Source organism: Bombus huntii, chromosome 9 (assembly GCF_024542735.1).
Source record: "Bombus huntii isolate Logan2020A chromosome 9, iyBomHunt1.1, whole genome shotgun sequence".
NCBI classification, from domain to species: Eukaryota; Metazoa; Arthropoda; class Insecta; order Hymenoptera; family Apidae; genus Bombus; species Bombus huntii.
In genome coordinates, this window is record NC_066246.1 from 12,733,426 (window position 1) to 12,757,844 (window position 24,419).

The 24,419-nt window shown below is 34.5% G+C and overlaps 1 protein-coding gene across 1 annotated transcript; it reads right to left on the reverse strand.

Moving 5' to 3' along the window:
* Window positions 1-11,265: 11,265 nt before the first annotated feature.
* LOC126869321 (relaxin receptor 1) lies at window positions 11,266-23,998 on the reverse strand. The gene is made up of 21 exons (XM_050625703.1): window positions 23,798-23,998; window positions 22,997-23,110; window positions 22,658-22,729; window positions 22,420-22,522; window positions 22,241-22,312; window positions 22,079-22,150; window positions 21,837-21,980; window positions 21,687-21,755; window positions 21,546-21,617; window positions 21,123-21,194; window positions 20,940-21,011; window positions 20,554-20,625; window positions 20,358-20,429; window positions 20,138-20,208; window positions 19,531-19,692; window positions 19,026-19,171; window positions 18,518-18,668; window positions 17,652-17,781; window positions 17,341-17,531; window positions 16,728-16,883; window positions 11,266-16,548 (listed from the first exon to the last, which is right to left on the reverse strand). The coding sequence occupies exons 1-21, from the start codon at window positions 23,883-23,885 to the stop codon at window positions 16,427-16,429; spliced, it is 2,223 nt and encodes a 740-aa protein (XP_050481660.1). The 5' UTR covers window positions 23,886-23,998; the 3' UTR covers window positions 11,266-16,426.
* Window positions 23,999-24,419: the final 421 nt, after the last annotated feature.

The following is a 24,419-nucleotide window of genomic DNA, read 5'->3' on the forward strand; positions in this document are numbered from 1 at the left end:
GAGAAATAATTATTACACAACAGGATGCCGGTGATCCTCTTATTACCTATTTCCTGTCGATCTCTCCGACCTTATTCCGTTCGCCTACCTGCCGAGCGTAATGAAACGTAATGGAACGTAATAGAACGTAATGAGTGGATATACACCTGGTCTATAACTCTTGCCTTGATCTTGAGACTAGAGTCGCGTATACAGCCTCTCGCGCATACAGCTGACCGAGAAAAGCACGTCGATCGCCGATACAGGAGGGACGTTTTATCGATTTAGCGTCGTTTTCCAAGAAGTTACCGTACACTCTCGAGCAGCGAGCGTTTCAGAAAGATTTTAGAAGCGATACTTGGTCTCGATAACAAAAGAGATGAGCGATAACATTAACGGAATCAATAATACCAGTTACAGTTGCTTCGCAGTCGAAAATGAAAAATCGTGCTGTTTGTATAACGCGAAATTTATATTTCCAGAGGCAATATAATCGAATGACTCATCGTGACAGTTATCACTTATCGTTGTTGATTCCTGTTATTAAGCAAAGAAGACGAATAAAGCACGCGACGGAGCACGCACACGGAGAGATTCGATACTGTTGAGGAAGTTATAATTAATTTATCTATTAGTTACTGGGCGCAACCGACGATCTATAATTCTGATCTTTCAGTTGCAGACCGTTATTACAAAAGAGTTGTGGAAGGGGAGCAAAGTAAGAGATCTTCGGCCGGAAATCGTTCTAATAAATTACGCTCACGATGTATCATTTTAGCGAATCTCGTATCGGTACTATTCGAATAAATTACAATCGCGTTACGCATTTGCCGAAGTAAGCTTAACGTTGATCGTTGGTAAACGCTCGATGATCGCCTCAGGCACCGGATGAACGTTCTGATATGAATACGATCACGGCGATATGTGTGTAAAGGTTGATAAAATATAGAAGTTTAATATATATTATGAGAAAGATGTATTTAAATATATGTACATACGTATATCGCTGGTATTTCGAGCTCACCATTTTCTGGCACCTATTCTTAGTGAAATATTAACTTCTAGTTGATCTTCGCCAATTATAAGTCGATATATCCGATAAATAAATGCAATAGTTTCTATTGCTACGTAGAATTCGATCCTCGAAAAAGCGAAATTTCTCATTTCCCAACCAACCGTGTCAGATATATCATCTAAACACTACCTGACTTCTTACCTTTCCATCTGTGCTATCAAGGCGATATGTACACATATCATATCGTTCTTTGTATATGAACACTGTTTAATGAGGTATATTAGTTTTTGATTGAATTTTATCTATTACAGTTTAATATATTAGATAATCAAGTAGTTCTAATGCAACATAGAATTTGATCTTTAAGGAAGAAAAATTTCTTATTTATCAACCGACTACGTCGGATACATCATCTCAACACTATAATGTATACGTAATAGAAAACTTTTCTCCTTCTATTTCTGCAATTAATCATTTGTAAGAATATTTTGGTCTTTCGCCGTGCATCGTCTCTCAATACTACAATAAAATTACTCAGAAAATATTAAATGAGCCATAAGAGAAACTTTGCTTCTACTGCTACAATTGTATCTAATTTTTTCTGCCGCTTCTTAAATCACGTTGTTTAGATTTATTTCTCGAATCCATTGCAATTTGATGAGCTCGAAAAACTCCGAAGATCCTAAACTATTATCCACATTTACGTTTAATTGGCATTTGCGTGTGTTCCGCGTCGCGTCTGTCCACAAAAATACTCGGTGGAGCTTGGATAGTTCTTGGTTTCGAAGCGAATAAAAGACTGCCTTCTCACGATACAGATAACACGGCAGATTACACGTCCATAGCATACGGCATTCATCCAGGAAGAGATGTAATTAGAGTCGTATCCACCCCAAAAACCTGACGACCATGTCCTGACTGTTATTAAAGACACGGACATAGCGAACATGCGATTATAATAATTTTCCGACTGATGTCCGAGCGACCTAATGTCGATCTAACGGTGTGTTGTCCGTTTCTAATCTCGGCCGTGCAAGGCGTTATGTAGATCCGTTTCTTTCCTTTCATTCACGTGCATTTCAGAGACGAACGTTTTCTCTAATTTCTTTTCACCGTGAGTTCAATCATTCACACCCGGTATCGTATTAATGAATGAATTATTGCACCGTTCAACGGGTTTCGAACGGCATGAATCACTGATGATTTATTAGAATCATAGGTTTTATTGAGTGTGAATAATCTGAGAGCAAAATGAGAACAGGAACAATATAATCTAATAATTTCGTAATTTTACTATCATTTTTATAACTCTGTGAGAAACTTTAATTGTAGAGGAGTAATTTCAGTATAAGAAACTTCGATTTTGTCGAATAGAATAATTAGTAGTTAGAGGAATTTTATTTTAATGGAAATAATAATTCAGTGATAAGTTCTAATAACGTCGTATTCGGCAATTTTTGAGCCATTTGAGAGAAGTTTACGTTTGTTAAATAAATAACATCAATTTAAGAACATATAGTCTTTATTAAATATGAAATTTAATTTCAAAGGATTTTATTTTATTTCAGATAAGAATTAGATGGATATGTTTGATTTTTTCTGTTTAAATCTGTAAAATTGACTGAAGATAATAGTATAATATAATGGAATGCAAAGGAAACCTGTAGTGGCTTATACGTGAATTCTTCTCTCGTGGTCCGAATGCGAGTTCGCGTGACTGAAAAGCAAAAGAATTTTTATCCCTCGTAATTGTGGGAAGGAAGATTCGTGGCGCCTGTTTCGCATCGATTTCGAGTCAGACGTCTGATTCGCGTCTGTAGTTGGTTGTCAGTCTCGTTGTCAGACCCACGGTCGCTCTTCCGATTGACTCTTTCACGAAAACTTTATCGTGAAACTGATATAGAAAAATCTGGTAGATATAAAAATTATTCTGCTTAATTGAGCTTTAAGTAAAGAGAATGATAATGAGCGTTTTCTTGTAGAAAAAATAATGTTATTTTATAATTACACGATTTTTTTGAACAGTATATTTATAACATATTAGGAACGTTTATACATTGATTATTTTAAAAACGTTTTAAATATAAAATATAACATTATATTTAACTCAGAAATCTCCTACTGACAGTTTCATGCATTTAAATACTAAATTCATATATATGATATCTACACATTCAAAACTGCATATAATGGAACCCCTAGGCAATGTAAGAAGTTGTGTTCCTATTACTGAATTTTTTCCTAAACATCGCACACGAACCACCTACACACAATTAAAGTAATTACTAACAATTCTGATGGTAATCTGATAACCTAGAAAAATATGACGTTCACCCTTCAAGCTTTCCAAACTGATACATAACCTTCAGTAACCATAATTTACGGTATCCATTTTCCATATACGTGTCTCGACCAAGCAACGATCGTTCCCTAGCATAATATCCCGCCTGTAAATCAGATTCGCGACAGTCATGATTTTTACATCTTTTCTCTTTCTTTCCTTTTTTTCTGAAATACCTAAATTTATAGCATCCGTTTAGCAATGGACGATGCAAATTAAACAATGCTACGTACTCGATACGCGACCGCGATGGTATGTTAAATACAGTTATCGTAACTCGTGTCAGGCGAAAACCGATGGATAACTAGAAAATTGATCGGCCGCTCCGAGTGTTGGACCACGAGATTAACTTCATTCCGCGGGAACCTTTGATTTATGTGCCGAGATCACTAGATATCGACGATTTACATATTTCAAATGATGATTGCCCCGACGAAAATGAATGCTGAACGCAGTCGTTGCATTTTCGAGGCGAATAGCGTACGTGACTATCAATCGACTTGCTGAATATTGTTATTGAACAAGGAAATGGATAACTTCTATGAATTCGATTGGTCACTAAATTATTACGACGATAGTAACGTTATTTTGTAGGTGAGGCAGTTTAGCGTTGATAAATAAAGTACCTATAAATAAGATTTCTGTGCAGGATGCGGAAATGAGGTTTATGATTTGGAAGGAATATAGATCTTACTTCATTAACATCTGGCTCGAATGTAGAGTTTAGTTATTGATCTTTTAAATTAATTTGAACCATTTGATAAATATGTATTTTCTGCTCTACGTCAATTACAATTTAAAAGGTATCAAATAGAATAAAATCATTCCCACCAATTGCAATTACAATAAATCTGCTCGAAACACAATTTCATGTATGTTTCACAAACGATTTAAAAAAAGTATAAGATACGTCTGCATTATATTTAACGTGATTCAACACGCTGAACATTTTATTAACACTGTGATCACATTTACGATGCGAAACATGAAAACTTGTATTGTCTGGAATGCAGAAAAATCGTATTTTAATTGCAGGACGTGTTAAGAAATTGGAAACCCTATTTAGACGACGGAAAATCGTGAAATTGCATGTTAATTGCGTTTCGAAGATGTTAAGGCACGACGAATTGACAATAATTAGTCGTACTAAGGATCTATTTCGGGAAGCTCACAAATTTTTCGTTTGAGAAAACTGTGTTTTTATTTCGAAGGTAGAACTGTGAAGAACTGGGCTATCGATCGATCATGACGACACGAATTTTATTCTGAAATCGATTATTACGGGCTAGCATCGGGTTACGTACCCTGAGGAGGTAAACGGATAAAAGAGACGGTAAATCTTAAATAATCGTGAACGCTGTGCCGATAGATTTGCCATAATTCTTTGCCGCGTTCACTCGCTACGGTACTCTAACTTTCTACTGTTTCTGCAATCGCGTACCTGTATCGTGTCGATGTGATTGGCAGTAATTTTTGTATTTTATTAACTAAACTTTCAATGACTCCAGCGTAATTCAAACTTTGATATCAGCTGTTGCTAGAAATTCCCTTTTTAACTAACAGGCGCATATTTCTTTCGGAAGTATTCTGTTGAGCAATTTCTATAACCCCATTCGGATTATGGCAATTAGAATTACGACAATCATTCAGATCAAAATAAAGTAATTGAATTTAAATGGTTCCTTTTTGAGTTTGTGTTCGTACAAATTAAGACCGGTTTCACACGGAGATACACTTATCGTAATATGCGTCTGATAGATACATACATACAGTACAGTACGCCAATTAAATGGTATTCACATGACGATTCTCGTGAGACGCAGTACCTCGATACTCGTTTCATTGCAATTTCGTGCCTTGGCAACGATACTTACATATGAAAGTGACAAACGAAACATTAAACAAACAGTGACACTCACACGGTACGTGGCTTGCGATGCCTGTATTACGATACGCGTGTTTCCGTGTGAAACCGCCTTAACCGTTGCTTGAGTTCAAGAATCTTGTATTTAAACGGTCACTTAATAGAGAATAGATACCTAAAATTATTTCAGATTACTTAACTTCATGGAACTTGGCTAATGAGTACAAGGGTGGAAACCTGTTAGGAAATTTCAAGTCAACTATAAGTAATAGGTTCACACTGGTAGACTGCTGAATCCAGACAACTCAACTGATCTGAACGAGTCTTAAATTCCAACCACTCCGCAGCGTATCCAGCAAGAAGCAATATTTAATGTCCGTTCGTTACATCATTATTACACCGTAAATCATCTCGGAAAACCATTTGAAACTTAGAATTAGTTCGTCATAAATTAAAAACCTAGAAATTTTACAGTTTTCCTGCACTCCATTCTTCTTAACGTTGCACAAACCCTTCGAAACTTGCACCACTATTCGCCAATATAGGACAAGCAATCCTAATTACCCTCAAACGATCGAATTGAATAAAACGATGCTTTTATCCCAATCAATTTTCTCAACGGCTTGATCAACTTGGTCCCGAGGAACCGGTAGGTATCGCGGGTTAAGTGATTCCTAATTACGTAAAAGCACGCTCTCGACATTCCAGGGCGTCGATGAACAATCACGAAGACACGACTTCGCTGGAGGATCGATCGCAAGATCGCTGGCCCGATCGTGAGCAAGAGCAACGAGGTAAAAGGCCGCCGCTATGACGACAGAACTAGAAGTCGTTGTATCCGGTATCTAAACCGGCAACTCTTTGTCATACACGGTATCGCGCTGGTTTGCCAGCAATTTATATGACTTGTCCTTTGTTTCAAAGTCTGGCCGCCGCGCCGGTGATTTCCTCCAAGATTTACGTGCTTCTGAAACTCTCCATTTCTCGTACTCAAACCACGCGTTTCGACTAGATATTGTGTAATACCTGGCGCCACAGCTACTGTTTATATTGTATATTCGTTAATGAACACGATTTGCTCTGACGTAAATACTCGCGGAACGCTGCGGTTTTGATAGTGATGAATAGAGTTGCTTGTATATCGTGAAAGATACGGAAGCTGGATTAGAATTTAAGTACGAGGGTGGTAGAAAGAAGTCGATGCAAATCTTTGTTTTATTCACAATGAGTCATTGTTTGTTTTCTAACTCTAATGTAGTTTCTTATGTATGTTTGTGGAAGATTGAATTAGAAATTTTCGATACAACCACACGATAGGATGGTATGAAAACTGTTTGTAACTATTTCGTGAATAAATGAATTCGATATTCGACAAATCGAAAAATTTAATATTCTGAGAATAATCAAACGAGTAACATTATTTTCAAAATTCAACATCGATGTAAGGATATACTTAATCCTTCATGTTTTTCCCATAAAGAAAACAATTTCTACCGATCATCGTATCAATATCGAGTTTCGTTACCAATCTCCGCAAAAATTTCTCCAACAATGTTAACAATGCCATTCATTTCAAAAACTCTATTTCGCGTAATCCTAGAAAACAGTCAATTTACATTCAAAAAACTTCTACAATAACATATACGTGTAATACAGTAACGTAACTCGATACACGCCCTGCAACGTGTACAATTTCTATTCTATTTATCTACTCTTTCCCAATATTTCCGTGTATCTCCACAAACGCGCTAATTCACCAGGCAAGAAGGTTCCCTAGATAATATCGAATACATAGGTACATACGTATGTACATACGTATAGGAACAATTTTCGTTCCGGTGCGCAGGAGGCTGCCGTTTGAGGTCATAGTTGATTCTAAGTCGATATAATCGGCGACTTTCTCCGGACCGTGTTTAGTAAGGTTTTATAAAGCAAAGCCGTGGCGAGGCTTGTCCGATCTGACGCGATAAGCCAGGCCTGAAAACCTATTGTTACCGGGGTCCCCTTCTCCGCGGATAAATTATCCAAATGCATTCGAATACCGTTCCGCGTCGGCTAACAGTAAACCGCCCCTTCATTTTTCCGATATCCATGGAGCAAGACAAATTTCTCGTTCTGGACCGCGATGATAAATTTCCCGTTGCTCGATGCCCTCGCGGACAGTCACGGTAAACGATCGGCTCAACAGCGTTGCTCCGTTGTTTTCCTAGTATTTTGCTCTAGACTTGATTACGTTTCCAATTGTTTCACTGCGACTAGCTACATGAATACGTCATACTTCAAGTAAATAAGAAATTAAGGTTCTGGGTGATAAATATTATTTTGTACATTTTACAAAAGCTTATTGTATCAGATAATTAGATAATTAGATAATCTTCCATAATATTATGATAAAACAGAGTTTTTATAATAAAAATGATTTTCATATAAGAAAAATAATTCATCATAATCATAGTATAAAATATACATCTTTCTTTTTTACGCGTAAAATTATAGAATCTAAATAGAGAAAGGAGAGCTATGAAAAAAAATATCGAAAAAATCTTTCCAATTTCCTTTCATAATTACGATATCAAAAAACAATATTCAATCACATAAATTAATTTATAAGAAAAACTGCAAGTGAAATCTTGTATTTTCTTGACGTCTTCTCAGGAACGTCGTCCCTCAGGAATGAGATAATTTACAGACCTTCGAATTTATTTTTCGTTGTATTATAACAAGATGATTTCTGTGAGTAGAAAGTAGCAGCAAAGCTACTCGATAAATACGTTAATGAAAATTGATATTAATTTAATTTAATGAAGATGGCATTGAATCGACGTTTATCGAGCATTTTTAATTTTTATCTATCATTCGAAATTTTTTAATTTTTCTAACAAGTTGTGCGAAATGCAATGAGACAGCTTAAGTGTGCCAGTGAACGTACATTCTCTGACGAATCAACGGCAGAGAAACAATGTAAGAACAATCGCGGAACATTACTCAAAGTCGTTCTTTTTACCGATAGCAATACTTGCACCTCGAACAGTTTTCACAAATTCTATGCGCACAGTCAATCAACTTTTCCGCAAGGGCAAGCTTTCACTTGTCTTTCACACGCGTGCAAAACTAAGTAGATCTTTTTAAAGGCAATTAAGGTTACAAACGTTGAACGAAAAATGATTTCCACAAAGAATATACGATGATTTATAGATACTTTTGAACAGATTCATTTATTTCAATTTTCGCATTAGAAATCGCTATAATATTTTTTAAAGCTTTCTCTAATGTCGAAACGAATATGTAGATACTTCTTAGAGAAATTTATGGTTATTTACAAGAAAAAATATACGATTTTCTCGTTGTTCCCTTAGGAAATGTTCCGGTATTTTTGATATACCCTTGGCAGATACTTTCGTAACATGATAAAATTGATTAATGAGTATTTAATAAAAGTTTCTCGTTTCTATTGATCAATTATGTTTAAATGGTTGGAATATCCAATTAGGTAATTATAAGCTGCCATTTATTATTATTTCAGTCAAGATTTTTACAAAGAATGTTCGAAATAGAGATTATGATTAAAATAATGATTAAAATTAAAGGTATTTTTTTTAAACAAAAAACTAGCATACCTACGAGAAAAAAATGTTAAGCTTGTTCAAACATTCAGGTTACCTTCACTTTCTTAGAGATCTTCGATCTTCGTCTCGTGTGTAACACGTATTCTCGCAAGAAACATCAAAGCATAAACTAATTCATAATACCAATCGCTCATCGACGGAGAATAAAAATAAAGAAAAGTTGATGTTCAAGATCGTCAGGAATTTTTTCGGTTCTGCGTGTATCACAGTGACTCAGCGATTTTCGTCCATGCACCTAACGTAGCAAATCAGTGCAACACGTTTAATTACCTATCGAACTAATTTTTTAGGGTGGGACAAGAGGAGAAAAGATTTTTCTTTTACGCTAGCGCACGCGGGAGAAAGGCGCGGCGATTTTATCTTTGTGTTAGCTATACGATATCCAGTACCGCTCGAGATCAATTTGCATAAGCTTCCACGGTGAACTAGGAAAGGCGCGTACTTAATTAACGTGTCCAGCTCGTACGGTCGCGCAGATTTATTCGAGATCGTAACCGTACGATTCGAGGAGTCATCATCTCGTTAAGGTGCTTTAAGGATTCCCAGGCGTTTCGAAAAACTGCCTACAATGCGGAAGTCACCGCGTGTTAACCGCGACAACGGTCCCGCCGGCGTACCGCTAAATTTCGATAAAAATCCTATGTCCGACATTCGTGCCCGATCACTTAATTGCCCGTGTTTTTTGCGTTCTCTGTAAAAAATGAAGAAAAGAAAACCGACTATTCTTTTGATACCAGTTTTTGAACGATTCAGGAATTCTCTGTCTGATATATTCAGAAAGATCTTTGGTATATTCGAATAATAAGTAATTCAGACATATAGTGAAAGTTTGTTTTCTAGTTTTGTTTAGATTTTCCTGACTCGTTTTTTTCTTCATATTGTTCATGGCTTCAGATGATTGATTTGTTCAACATAGGTACTACTACTGTATTAAATTTGTATAATTATTGAATCTGTTAAAAAATTATTATCAGTACTTGGTACAAACAATTATAATGAAGGTATTCGTATTGTGCAGTAAGATTTTTATTTCTGAATATGGAGATAGACGAACAGAAATCTACTACTTTTGCTGTATGATTTACAGTAACAATTATATTCATGTACACCTATTTTTAGTGAAAGAGGCGCACGTATCACAGAACATAGGAAAGGCAAAAAATTGCGACATTTCATTTACCTTACTTTAATAGCTAATTAACTCGCTACCACGCAGTCGTCTTTGAATATCTGCAACATGAAAGGTGTTTCAACACCCTAAAACTTTTATCGCATAGCTGTTATATAAATATTAAACTCGTAGCTCCTTTCGCTAGTGAGAAACCTGAACTATTCAAATCCACTTTATACTACTTCAGAACTTTTCTGAAACCAGGTACGTTAAAGTATTTTAAAGTTATTGAATCCGTCGTTAAAACGAAATGAATTTTGAGAAAAAGGAATGTGACGATGATAATAAAAATGAAATTAAGTTAAAATTATTGTATACATATATTTTCTTTAAAAATAGTAACTCGCGTTCTTACACATTTTGTAAGAGAAGACAGAAGAACCTTTTGCGCTAAGTTCAAATGAACGTACATATATATGTCGGGTTTTCGTTAGAATTTAGGGCGCGTAACAATTCTTCATTTGAATTAGCCATCGTTTTGTACAACAGAGATTATATTTATAGGTACAAAAATGACTTTTACAAAGTTTAACGAACAACCGTGGTGTTTGAACACGCAAGATGCAATTGACAATGTTCTTGGGTTCGATAACGAATCCACGGTCGACGGGATAACTCTTTACTAAGCGTAAAATACTTTTAAGCACAAAATAAAATTGCTGGGACGCTCGGTATAAACTGTTCGATGTGCAACTTTCCAAAGCGATCGCACGAATAACAGACTGATGAAAATTTTCCTCTCCTTACAATTGCATTCGTTTGTTAAATACTCGTTAGAAGCATCGAGAAAGTTCCAATCGCCGTTGCTAGACAGTTTCTGCCTGGAGTTTTATTATTAATACAACGTGTGTCCCATTATATTGGCACCTCCGAGGTAAAATCACACGTGGCTAGGCCCGTTCTTGAGGCCGTATGCCGCCACAACCACATTTCTAGGGAGAACCACACAACCACTCCACACCTCCGTCATGCAAAACGTTCATTCCGTGGCCCCATGACCGTGGCTACGTTCGGCGACCAGTTGTGCCGCCTCGAGCCCAATCTCACTATCATAAATCTCGAACAATTACAATCAGATTGAATGACAACAATTGTTTAATTACAACTATGATACAATCTAGGCTAAAGTATTAGAGGATCTTCCCAAAATTTCAAAGGAAATGCTCCGGTTTCCTTTCATCTCCGACATATATATATATATATATATATATATATATATATATATATATGTCGGAGATGAAAGGAAACCGGAGCATTTCCTTTGAAATTTTGGGATATATATATATGTCCTTACGATCAAAAGAAAAGGGAGTCCTAAAGAAATAAAATAAATCCAACGCTTTCAATTCGATATAAGAAAAAAAGAAACGAATTTTTTAATTTCAATTCATATCATTAATATACTCATCTAGTATTAGAGAGAAAAAAGAAAAAACAAAATATTTCAAAGAACAAATCACACTTTTTTAATTCGCCCGAAAAGCGAGAACGTATATTCGTTCCAAGTATTATTCACAAAATTTAATTCGTAATTTCTTTTCCCCTTTACATCGTACAACTTCTATCTCATATTGCGCTACTGAGTCCTAGTGAAATTATTAACGCGTACACCTTCACTCGAATCTACATTTGAATTTTGCTAAGTTCGTGGGCACGTTTCTTAACCCCACGGGGAAACGTTGTTGCATGCAGATGCCAGCCGTGTAGCTTAGCACTTGGCAGGCCGAAAAATACCGTGGAAAAACGGTCCCTCTTACAATTACGATCCTCGTGGTTTCGCGCGAGAAGCCGCGCAGAAGTAACAGACATTTTTCCATGCGCGTTAGAAAGGAATTAATTTGCAAGATAATGAGCGTGCCGATGTAGCTAGCACGCGTTCCGTGTACACCAACTAGGCATTATCGATTCGAAAAGCAAACAGCACGCACGAAAACGCGTTTCTATGAATCATCTCATCCGTATTCAACGACCACAGTTTTGCGATTCGACCCTGAGGAAGCCACCTACGAATGTACGAATCGTTCGCGAACCAACGATCACAGATTAATCACGATTCGATCGAACCTGCCTGGGTTACTCTCCGCGTGGTTGTTGTTTCAAGCGTGTACGCCATTCTTGGATTCGTGCCAGTTGCTTACCATATTTTCTTTTTCTCCTTCCTTCGTCTTTTATCTCTCAAGAATCTTGCATGAATGATTAGCGTCACCGTTAAACGATGAGTTGGCTCGTAGACTGGCATAAGGAAGGAAAGAGAGGGCGAGATGATCGTCAAAGATCAATCTGTTCCTTTTTTTGGGACAGTGGCTTTATAGATTAATTAATTAAACGTATTGATTGAAAGCTGTACGGCAGGATCAATGTAATGAAGACTAAAACGTAAACGATTTTAAAGGTATAATTACTAGTAATTATGAAGGATATGAGATATAAATACATGTTGAAGGAGCGACTTACTTTCTGTTAATTATCGACATGCATATAATGTTTATGACTGATTCTATGCTCTTTTTATGATACTATGTCTTGTAGATATAGTATCACGGAAAGAATATCTTGTTGATAGTGCTTGATATAATATTTAGATCTTTCTATCAGAGAAAATTATAAGATATAGTAAAAAGACAATGTTTACTATGTTTATTATATGTTGCATTTTCGTAGTAATTTCAAATTGTCGAAGAAGTAAGAAGATTAATATCTAAATGTCATGAAAATCTACAAACGCCTCTTTTATAACTTTTAAGCTTCAGAAGTATTTTATCTCTAAAAATTATATCGTTAAAAATTACTTATAGAAATTATTTTTAAACTAAACTCTCCAAGTTCTCTGGATAATGCAAAAATCTTTCCGAGATAAATTGTATAGACTTGTCGAATTAAAATGATTACAGTTTAAAAATAATTCATAGCCAAAAGATTTACCCCATTTTCTATGCGATTTAAACGATACGAAATAGGAGAACAGAACGAGAGGCACTAGAGAGATCTAGTCGCGTAACTTACTTTTTTCGCGGGTTAACGATTTCTCTCGATGTTCCAAATGGAATCATTGAATCATCTCACAGACTCGGATATACTGTACACTTCGTTGCTATTTCTCAACGCGATCCATGCACATGATTCCTTTATTTTCCCAGCTACATGCCCACCGACATACCCACCTACTGTGGATCAAGGACGACGCATTGCACGCTCACCTGCATGCTTATACGTGATTTTAAAATGCAACGAAGATTTTGCACGCAGTGTAACGAACTTATATTGATTAATCGACAGCCTGAAACTTCTCGCGTGATGCAACACAACATCTTCCTTGCCAGAAGTTTCTTTTCAACTTCAAATGAAAGACGTGCTTCAATGTTTGATGAAAGAAGTGAGTACGCAGTTATATTCCGTAACTCTATTCTTTTTGATTTTATAAATGTACGATTTGACTATTTTTATTTCCTACTTATCACAACTTATTGAATAAAGCGTGGAAGCAGTATTTTTTTCTAATATCATTTTCTCAATTTGTAGTTTTCTAAATACATAAAGTTTTGAAAATTTTTATACTCGTAATATAAACAATTTCATATGAATATTATATGATTGCACGAACGTACAAATGATCTTTTTTAATCTAAAATTTATTTAAGATATTTAAAAAGTCTTAGAGGTAACTATAGATTTTAACAATTTTTTTAGTTAAAGAAATATCAATTAAATAAATTCATATCAACATTAAAGTTTGATTCAATTCTTTGAATTCCTTTAAGGAATTGAATGTAGAATTAGAGACAAATAGGTAATAGAATTACAAATGGTCAATGGAACTTCTCTAAAAAAACGCGTTGTTGTCGCAAGACGGAAGAAAAATCAGTCCGAAAAGGCGAACTGTCTTGCAGGAAGTATCGAGGCCCCTTAACGGGATCCTCCCATTGGCCATCTATCATAAATTATACATTATATCGTGTAAGAGGCGGCCCACGTGGCGGCGAATCGTAGAGTGCAACGATGCGTCTTTTTTTGGCCTGTATAATAATTTATGTTCCGCTGTAACGCAGTTGAATATCGATTCCCGCTCGCATAAAAACATTTAATTATAATATGGAATTGCCGTTTTAATTTGCGCCGTGATATTTCAGTGATTTTTCTGTTTACACACGTCTCCATCTGGTTTCGTGTGTATCTGACGTCGCATCCGCTTATTAATCGTGAAAACTCAATTATGTATATCGTCAAGGTAGCAATTTTCGAGAGACATGCCAATTTGTTTTACTACGTTATAAAGTCTTCGAAGTTGTCAATTTTTAATTGTCCGCGCGATATATCTCTCGTGACTTTAATACACAGTTCATGAATTTTGAAGGAATTTTTGCGATCAAAATGAAGTTTAATTATCAAATTATATTTCAAGGATACCAAGGACGAGCTACAAACTTCCACAAAACTAATCGACTGCATTTTATGGTGGGTGACAGCAGTTAATTGATTAAATTACCTATTGAGACTACGCTATTTAATTCTTGAGTGAATTAATAAGGGGTACCAACATGTTTCTATAGAAACTAATCCTGTACGACAAGGAAAAGCGTGGGCATGTCGAATTGGAAGAGTAATAGAAGACGACTGTAACTAATTACAAAGTAACGAAAGACGTCCAGTAAAACCGATAGTCGGTGCCATTTTATGACACCGTGAAATTAACTTCCTTGCACTTCAAAAAAGTTGTGGTTAATGTTTACGAGGATAATTACGAGACGATAGAATGAAGTGCTTATGTAAGTATGTATATGTATATATGTTTACTTCGTTGACGCTTCGTTGATTGATGATCTTCAATTTGTATGGTAAATATGCAAGCATGATCGTTGCAAGCTGTTGAACAATATATAACATTAAATTTGTCTTCCACGTACATATCATCGAGATAATGGATTGCGTCTCTGAATTATATTAAAAGATAAAGAAAGATAAAGAGTATATAAGTAAAGTGTCTTTTATTTTTCTCTCACAAAAAAGGAAGCAAGAAACTCTAATTCGTATTATAACTTTTATCTTTCGAAGAGATAATTTTCCAACTCCCGACTACTAGCATTGTCCATGAACATACTACAAAGTGTTTGAAAATTCGATATATTTTATACGAAGAAACGTTTACGCCATCATACCGCTGGATTCTCTCAGTCGACTCTCTTAACGCGCTGTCCGCTGACTTAATTAGGCAATCCAGTGCCGCCGGTAAAATACGACGGTGGTTATTTACGTTCATTGAGCGCCGAAATAAGCGGCACACGATGTCCAGCCGCGACTTGACAAAAAGCGTGTCGGTTATTCTGTTCTCTCGGTTGCACAATAAGAAAATCGATACGATGGCTTCGACTTGACCCCTCGACGGGTTCCTCGATAACGGTGTATCATCGTAATACACGATTTGCCGATAGATCAGAATGGATGCAATACATTTTTCGGAACGCGTCCCATGCTCTTCGTTACGAGTAATTTATGTACGATTTAGAGAACGAATCGCGGTTTCTACGTAGAAAGGAGTGCAGTCGAAGTGAGTTGCATGAACAAAGCTTTTCGCGTCGTAAATTCACCAGGCGAATTCTGGCCAAACGGCGATAGCGTGAAATCGCGTGCGAATCAACGTACTGCCCGCGCCGTGCCGTCGCGAACCAATCGTAAAAATCCGTCACCGTGAATTATCTCCCCGATAGTTCTGATGTCAGCTGCCTGAATTTTCAATTGGTTGTTTGAATTCTTGAGTTTTAGAAATTTAGCAATTTTAAAATTATTGATCTAATATTTAGTAATTTGCAAATTTTTTTACTAAAAATTTAAAGATTTGAAAGTTATCGGTTGGAAATTATGTGATTTGGGGATTTTTGATTGGAAATTTAGTGGCTTGAATCAGTTTACAGATTAACAGTTTAGATTAGAGCTCAGATTGGTCAGCTATCGACTGAATTACGTATTCTTCTCTTGATTTGCATCAACTGCTCAACGGAATGCTCATATACGTTACATCATTAGAATAGATTTTGCCGCATTAGATCTAACAGTGATCTGTCTTTCTCTCATTTAGTCTTTTTTCCGAAATTTGTTTTTGTATTCTAATATTTTAACGATATAACATTTTCATGCATATTCCATCATCCGAACAATTTACAGAAAATCATGTTTTATTTTATACGTAACAGTTTGTTGTATAAATATACAACAGCTATACATAAAATTGTTTACTTATGTTAAATCTTTAACAACAGAGTACTTATTTGTTTGTAGAAATTATCTGCTACAGCAAATAACATTCAAATATTGCATTCAACCTATTGATCCATAACTTAAAACCTTCAACTAATTTTTAGTACGCGAGAAAGTATATTACTCGTCTTTGCTGTGAGCTTCTGAGTAACAACAAATTAAACATATAATATAACAAAAATCATATCATACGATTGCGTTTAACAGGCTGCATTTTCTTCTTATTAAATCGAATTTTGTCATACTCTTTCCCATCTGATAAAGACAACATTTTATCTTTGTTGCTCATTGCTGTAGACGTATCTGCAATATATTCACTTCCGATATCAATTGCATTAGATAACTCAGCAAATAAGCAATAATTACCATTATTACATAATTCATTATAACACGCTTTCGAATACAAACTACTGAGAATTTAATTACTTTAGTTTGGTTTATTAAAGTATTTAGAGTTTAATTAAAATGACAAAATTATATACCTTCGGAAGATTTTCGTGTCATATAGTTACGCACTTTTCCAAACCATCCATCATTTAGTCTTTCTCGATATTTAGGAGTGGTAAATGTATATAATAACGGATTGACTGCACTGTTCACGGGTAATACAAAGACTACTACCCATGCGTGAAAATCAGCTACAACAAAATATTCAATTAGAGGGATGAAGTAAATCTAACCTTTATATGCGGAAAAATATGAAAAATATTTACATCATATATATGTATATAAATTATATATAACTACGCAATTTTACAATATTTAAATATTAAACAGGCCGATAATTTCTTACACATTCTTATATTTAAAACTTCAATTTACCTTAAATGTCTATTTTTAATATGCAACATAGGAAAAATGCATTTGTTACTGCTGATTATGAATCAAATTATCGTTAATAAATTATTACGTATTACTAGAGGTGTATAGTCAATTAAGCCTAAGAATTTATGGGCTAATTTGCATCAGAAAATTTCACATTTGTTTTACGGACTAGACAACAATTCGTTAATTAGAACCACAATTAGAACTGTCATAAGTATTAAAACAGCAGACAACAGGAAGGAATTAGTAATACTAATGCAGATAATTTACCTGAAATAGGATACTTCATCATAGCTCTAATCTTCAAAACGATAATTGGTGCCCAGCAGGCTGCATCCGTTAGAACGATAAGAAAAAATCGTAAGGCGAATTCGGAATCGCCAACAGACAAAGAACAGGCGTGTCTCGTTTTCCAAATGCTCAGAAACATACCCGTGTAAGCGTAACCAATCGTAAGCAGCCTGTAATGCGAACAGTAATCTTTACAATTGCTTCTTGTTATACATAAGAAAAAAAATTTATTGTACTGGTGAACTACTTTTAAGATCGTTGTTTCTTTAATGTTGATCGTGTCTGCTTACCCCATAAGGTTTAATCCCAAGAAGACGAAGGCCGAATATTCCCATCCAATTAAGTACGGATCGTCAATGTGCAAGGGGAAACACATTCCATTTACGCCGTAAAATCTCGTGCTGCTTCGCCACAGAATCACTTTCGAATGAGTTACAATTAGTTTCAGAATGCTGTCCTTTCTTCGGTTATCTCTGCGTAGTAGCTACAGCGGGGAACTTTATACATGCAATAATTGTTTGCAACAGAATAAACATTTGATTATACTTGGTGCACATGGTATGTTAAAAAGAATTTTTTTTTTAATTCCAGGACAGACAAAAATTTGAGGAATCCACTTTGACCGTGTGATATTCGCTTCTTTACTTTGGTAACCTAACATAACGTGAGTATAAATTAATTATGTGCTTATAAATATCCTAACCTATATAAGAATTAAAACTTACGACTTGGAAATTTCTGTAATTATAATAAAGTAAAGTTTTTTCATCGCGTAAAAATTTAAGAAAGTCTCAGTATATGTGTACTTGTTACAAGAAATACAATTATTCAGAAACTTCTACTACTGTCCCTTTCACGTTTAATGCAAAATAGAAATAGTTTAATAAATTTCCCAAAAGAGTCTAATAAAACATCTAATAATTAACAATTACATATGCACTTTCAAATCTATTATACGTTACTAGCTTTTGAATAATCAGAACAATCGACGCAACGCAACGTTTAATTGATTCACAAATTGACGAAATAAGAGCATGCTGTCTGGTTCGTATCATAACCGATGGGTTAACAAGCAATCGGACATCTTGACAGGTTATTAGATATTATTACCAATGATGCCGAGGTCCATGGACAAATAAGAAACATGGAGACGAACCTGGCACGAGAGCAAGGGTAATTCCTGTGATCCAAATGATGATCATCGATGCAGTTGCCGTATGCGGTGTCATGGTACGGTGACCTTTCAGTGGAGCTGCTATTAGCATATATCGTTCCAGAGACATGAACGACAGGATCAATACTGAAACCTTGACGGATCATTTTTATTTCAATATATTAACGACCAGCCATTCGTTTTCTTCAAATACGTTTCGTCTGACTCGCACAAAAGTTTCATGGATATTATAAGGAATAAAAATCCATATAATCCGGTATAAAAGTTAAATAATGTACATGAGGCTTTTAAAATATTAGGAAAGCGAAAAACACTTTAATACAAAAGGTACTGTTATAAATATTAAACTGAATATTAATTAAATTTTATATGAGAAATTTCGTAACATTTAAAAGTAGATACCATTGAGTACTTAGATTTCAAAAATAGATACATTTATGGTAAAAATTTTATTTAAAGATTTGAAATAAAATATAATTGATAAGTATACCTCCAAAGATGTCATTGCCAATAGTCCTACAAAGGTACAATACCACGAAGACATCCATGAACTGGCGACTTGATTGTAATTATCGCGGAATGTTATGTCTGCTATAGCGATTATGAATAGATATAGCCCCATCAACATGTCGGAAACTGTAAAAAGATTATAAAATTTCTATAACTATCACGCTTGTATGATTCAGTGATTTATGATGGACAATATTGAAACTAAATGACATTGATGTGTCATTTTTATAGCATATTCGATAAACGAGACCGGCATTTTATATCCCTTTAAATAAATATTTGATGTATTTTATATACCTGTCCATACATCAAATAATAGGAATCTTGTCTAATTTTTCTCGAACGCGCATAAAAAAATTTTTTAAATATTGAACATTTTTTTATTTGATATTGATAATATTTAGTATTCTTAAAATTAAATAACGTGTAAGTATATACATATGGATTTAATACCTATATTAAATAATTTTTAAGATATAACGTACCTGCTAGATTTCGGATAATAATGGTTAATACGCGATTCTCATCCTTGGCTGTGAATCTCCCCCAAAGAACAAGCACGTTACTCGTACAAGTTACACACGAAATTACCCATACTGCTGCTCGTAATAAAGTTTTATCGAGCAAATGGGATAACGACGATACTCCTGCATAGAAGATTCAATCAATCTCGAATTAATCGTCCGATTATATTGATATTTCTTTTACTAATATTGCAAATTTTTAAGGAAGTAATAATGTTCATAAATATATGAGAATGTTCGCTAGCATTGTGTAAATATGTATTACTACATATTTTATAAGTGTTATTAAAATCATCAGTGATATTATAATAGCTATAACCTTTTAAGCCATTTAATGAACTAATAACAGACCCATAATTCATTGACGACCGTTTAGGTATTTTATGGGAATTGAACGGTATCAAAACCATTTAAATTAATGATCATGGTAAACTATAATTATTTAATGACGAACCAAACAACATTCCCCAACATAACATATAAAGTAATTGTAGCTGAATATCATAACTGAATATATAAAAATTATTTAAAAACAATCTATCATTTTTTATGTTTTTCAAATTCTTACCGTCACTAGCGGGTCGACATCGTTTTGCTTTCGGCGCGTAAGTCGCACAATAATGAAATTTCTTGAAGTAGCTAAAAAGTAATATGAATCATCATAAGAAATCAACGATGTAGTTCATTGCATTCACAAAATAACAATGTCCGATGACAAATATATTGACAGGAGTTTCACTTACAGAGGAAAGTAGTTTGTCTGACACAATACGGATAAATCTACTTACACGAAGTCCAATTGCTTGAACAGTGTGAACGCGTTTTTTGGTAATGCATCCAAATTTATACCTTCCAGATCTCTAAAATTTTCATGAAATTAGTTATTTATTTTGATAGAAATTTTACAATATAAAAATTAATACAATAAATTATAGAAATAATATGTTCTAAACTTATTAAAAGAATCTTAATGCTAAAACTTACAGAGAGTCCAGTCTTGTCAATGGACTCAACACGGCCATCGGTAAATTATAAAAGCGATTGTAACCTAATTGTCTGCAATAAATATTAATCCAATAATTTTCGAAAATTATTCCATTTCATTGCTTGATAATTCTGTCTTTACGCGTGCTTTAATTCTACCACAAAACCACGATAATCACATTAGCTATTCGTATCAGCCTTATTTTCGTACGTGTCGGCATAATAAATAAAAGTTTTAACATCAGCATACGTGACGTTCCTCTCGTTTGCTTTTCTAACACCGTGCGTTCGACGGTAAATATCAGGTAAATATGTTGCAAGCACGCGCGTAGCTTAAGACGTGTAGCGTTACAATTTATGTGGATACCGGTGCCTCGTATACTTACAACCTCGTCAGATTTTTTAACGGTTGGAATACATTCAGCGGGACGGTCGTTATTTCGTTGAACGCCAAATTACTGAAAGGGAAAAGATCCGTTTTGCACGATGCACAGTGATGTACGAGGGACATAACTTCGTTACATTGCCATAACGAGTATTCGCAAATTGAGGTAACGCGAGGAACTTACAGTTCGACTAGCTGCTCCAAATTTCGGAACGTGTCCTCTTCGATTGTCTTTATTTTGTTCTTTTGCATACTCCTGGCCAATGGTTGATGTTGTTTGTTAGTTTAAAGTCAGTAAAAAGTATTACTTAATTCCTTAATATAATTTATTAGTAACACTTTTTTATGCAAAATTATAAAGTTTAATAGGAAATATTTTGCTACGGTAGACACCATTACTTTAATTTTTAATTAAAAAAGAAATATTAAGATTAATTATTAATATTAACGAAACAATTGAAATAAAACGAATAACAAGAATTACGTCATTAGTGTATTTGCGACTGCGATTAGAATAAATAAATTACTAATAACAGTTGTAAATATAAAACGTGTATAGGAGTTAAAGAATTAATTTTCTATATTTGTTATTTACTTACGTACGTACAGTAATTTTAATGATGGACATCCAGCGAACAAAGTATCGGGTATTGATTCAAAATTATTTTCATCTAACAATCTGAAATTGTATAGAACGAAATCAGTTTCGATATTTCAATTTCAACGAAACGATGAAGCGTTAACTTACATCTCGCTTAATACCGGCAATTCTGGCAACTTCAGTCCTTTCGAAGTTAATTGATTTTCATTCAAATTTCTATAATAATGTAACAAATTAACATAAGATTAAAATCGTACAAAATTTCTACAAAATTATAATTTATGTTAAATGACACACATGAAGTTTAAAGCAATGCTCCCTTCTAAGTCTGAAAAATCTGCGACAGTGATTCTGTTCTTATTGGCCCTCAAAGATTCCAAGTTGGTTAAACCAGCAAAATGTCCAGGCAGAAATTCGCTAATTTGATTGTTATCCAAAGCTCTGTTCATAAAATACACATTATGTATATTACATTAAAATTGTGTAATTACTAATTTTCTAATAGCATTGAAGATTTAATTAAAAGTATTTATACTCACAGCCAAAACAACTTAGTCAAATTAAGAAAAGCTCCTTTTTCTAGCTCGTGTATATTACTACCATCAAGATATCTGAAAAATTATGTTTTCTTATCAAAAATATATTTATGCGATACTTGTAAAAAAAAATGCACAAAGTAAATAAGAATCTTAGAAACTCACAGTATACGGATTTCTGAGTATTGCGCAAAGGCGCCCATTGGCACGCGTTTAATCGAGCTATCATACAGAGTTCTAAAAAATTAATCACAATAATTAAGAACAATTCACTAGCGCGATAAAAATAAAAAAAGTGTATACTTTACGAAAGATTCCAGTTTTTTAATACTTAAAAACCGTACATGGAAGTAGTTTGAGAAGATAGGTTTCTCGGAATTTCCGAGTAGTCGTGACAAGTGGCGCGACACTTCACGTACTTACAACCGACAGGAATGTCGGTGGCATCTACGAAGAAGAGGAAAACACGTAAATTACCAATTCTTATCTCGTCCATTGCGTTTTGCGGTTTATCGTCGCATTTTTATTTCTGTTATTCGATATTGTGTTCCGTTGTTCGATAAATTATGGATATTGCATTACCACAAACGAACTCGCTTACAGGTTCGGAATCTCTGTCACTGCCAAACCAGTCCAATACACCGTGATAATCATCTGCATACAAAGTAACACTTTTTATATTGCCCCGTTCGGTATTGCATTTATACTGTATAAAAGGGACACGTATATAAAAATGTCAAACATCGTAACTAAATTTTAAATTTAATTCGTTCTTGCCCGAAAAAGGAGTATCTCGATATGTTCAATACGATCGTGCAACACGGAAGTATCATATTCGAACTATAAATTATTCAAAGATCTTTTTGTAATGGACCTCTTTGTCGTGAAAATTAAAATGGATGTAGTAATTAATGAACTAACAGCAATTTTGTTCGTCATCCCCGTGAGGACATTGGCTTTGTGAGTCGCACCAATTTCTCTGTGGTAGACAAATTGTGGTATTGTAACAAAGGAACGTTCCTACTGGGCAAGTATCTGGAATTAGGAAAATCAAATTATCAGCAATTATCGAACGATATGAGTTCGTACAACACAATGTAAATGTCACGAATGAAGGATAATTTAGATCGATTACCCGTTTCCAAATGTAAGACGGTATATTACTGCTTCTAGGTAATTGTTCAATCGTTTAAGTTCTCTATTTTTTATAAATGCAAATATATAATTATAAATGTGAAGTAATATGTAATTGTTAGGGAACAATTTATTGGATTGTTGTCGTTTGTAAGAGTTATCAAATATGAAGCTTAAGATTTATTAATGAAACTTCTTATTAATTATCAGAAGTGTGACATTATAAAATATTACCGAATCGTTTTAAAAAAATCTTACTATTTCGTATAACACTTAGAAGATATTTATGATATTTTGAATATTTATCTCTTTAATAATACGTTTTATTCAGGGTACAAATAAAGGTATAAAACGTACATTGTACGTACCTTTATGAAGCTTAAGTCTTTCAATTAGCAATAATATAACTTAATAAAACAAATATTTTATTATCCAATAACTAAATTATCTACTTCGAAGAAATGTAATATCAAACTACAAGACTAACAAATTAAAAGAATTTCTGACAATAAATGAATTTTTAACGATGCTATATCATAACGAATCAACTTTTAACGATATTATATCATAATGAATAAAATCACATACCTTGATTAAAATAATACATCAGCCCTGATAACAGGCACAAGGTCGCGATTAAAAATGCGCCGATAGCACCGATGCGTTTGTACCTCATTTCGGAACACGAACGTTTCGATCTTTAAAACGATCTAGCGCCTCTGTGTTCCACGAACTTCCGTGTTTTCCCTTGCATGAACAACGTTTTCCACGTGCACTCGGTACAACGACTGCATGACACTGGTTGCATTCACTAACTCCGTCGCAAGCTCCGGCGTCATGCACACGCGCTCTTCATCGTCCGCGAATGAGGATTTCTTGCCGTTTGCTGCTAGGCATTTCACTTCAAATTACATCGATCGATTGTCTTCACGATTGTTATATCATAGGCGAACGAACGATTTGGTCGGAGAAGTTCCTTGCAATAAGAAACAAAAGTAGTATGGTGAATATTGATGGACTTGTTTCTTGTAAAGATATAATTTTTGACTGAATTAATAGTTGGTTAGTAGCGGTAGAAGAAATGTTGATAAAATTATTGGACAGTATGTGAATTGAAAACATGTAACAGAATTAGGCAGAATTCGCAGGTGTAGGTTTTATTGGATTATTTACAGGGTAATTCGCAAATTCTTTTGAAAATTTGTTACTT

Bases quoted from the DNA above. Each gene is read 5' to 3' on its own strand.
- LOC126869321 (XM_050625703.1), bottom strand. From the start codon at position 23,885: ATGAGGTACAAACGCATCGGTGCTATCGGCGCATTTTTAATCGCGACC. The intron at 21,195-21,545 runs GTACGTACGTAA...ACCATTGGCCAG, and splicing joins TGTCCATCATTAAAATTACT to GAGTATGCAAAAGAACAAAA. The intron at 16,884-17,340 runs GTAAATTATCTG...ATTTTGTTGTAG, and splicing joins GATGAAGTATCCTATTTCAG to CTGATTTTCACGCATGGGTA.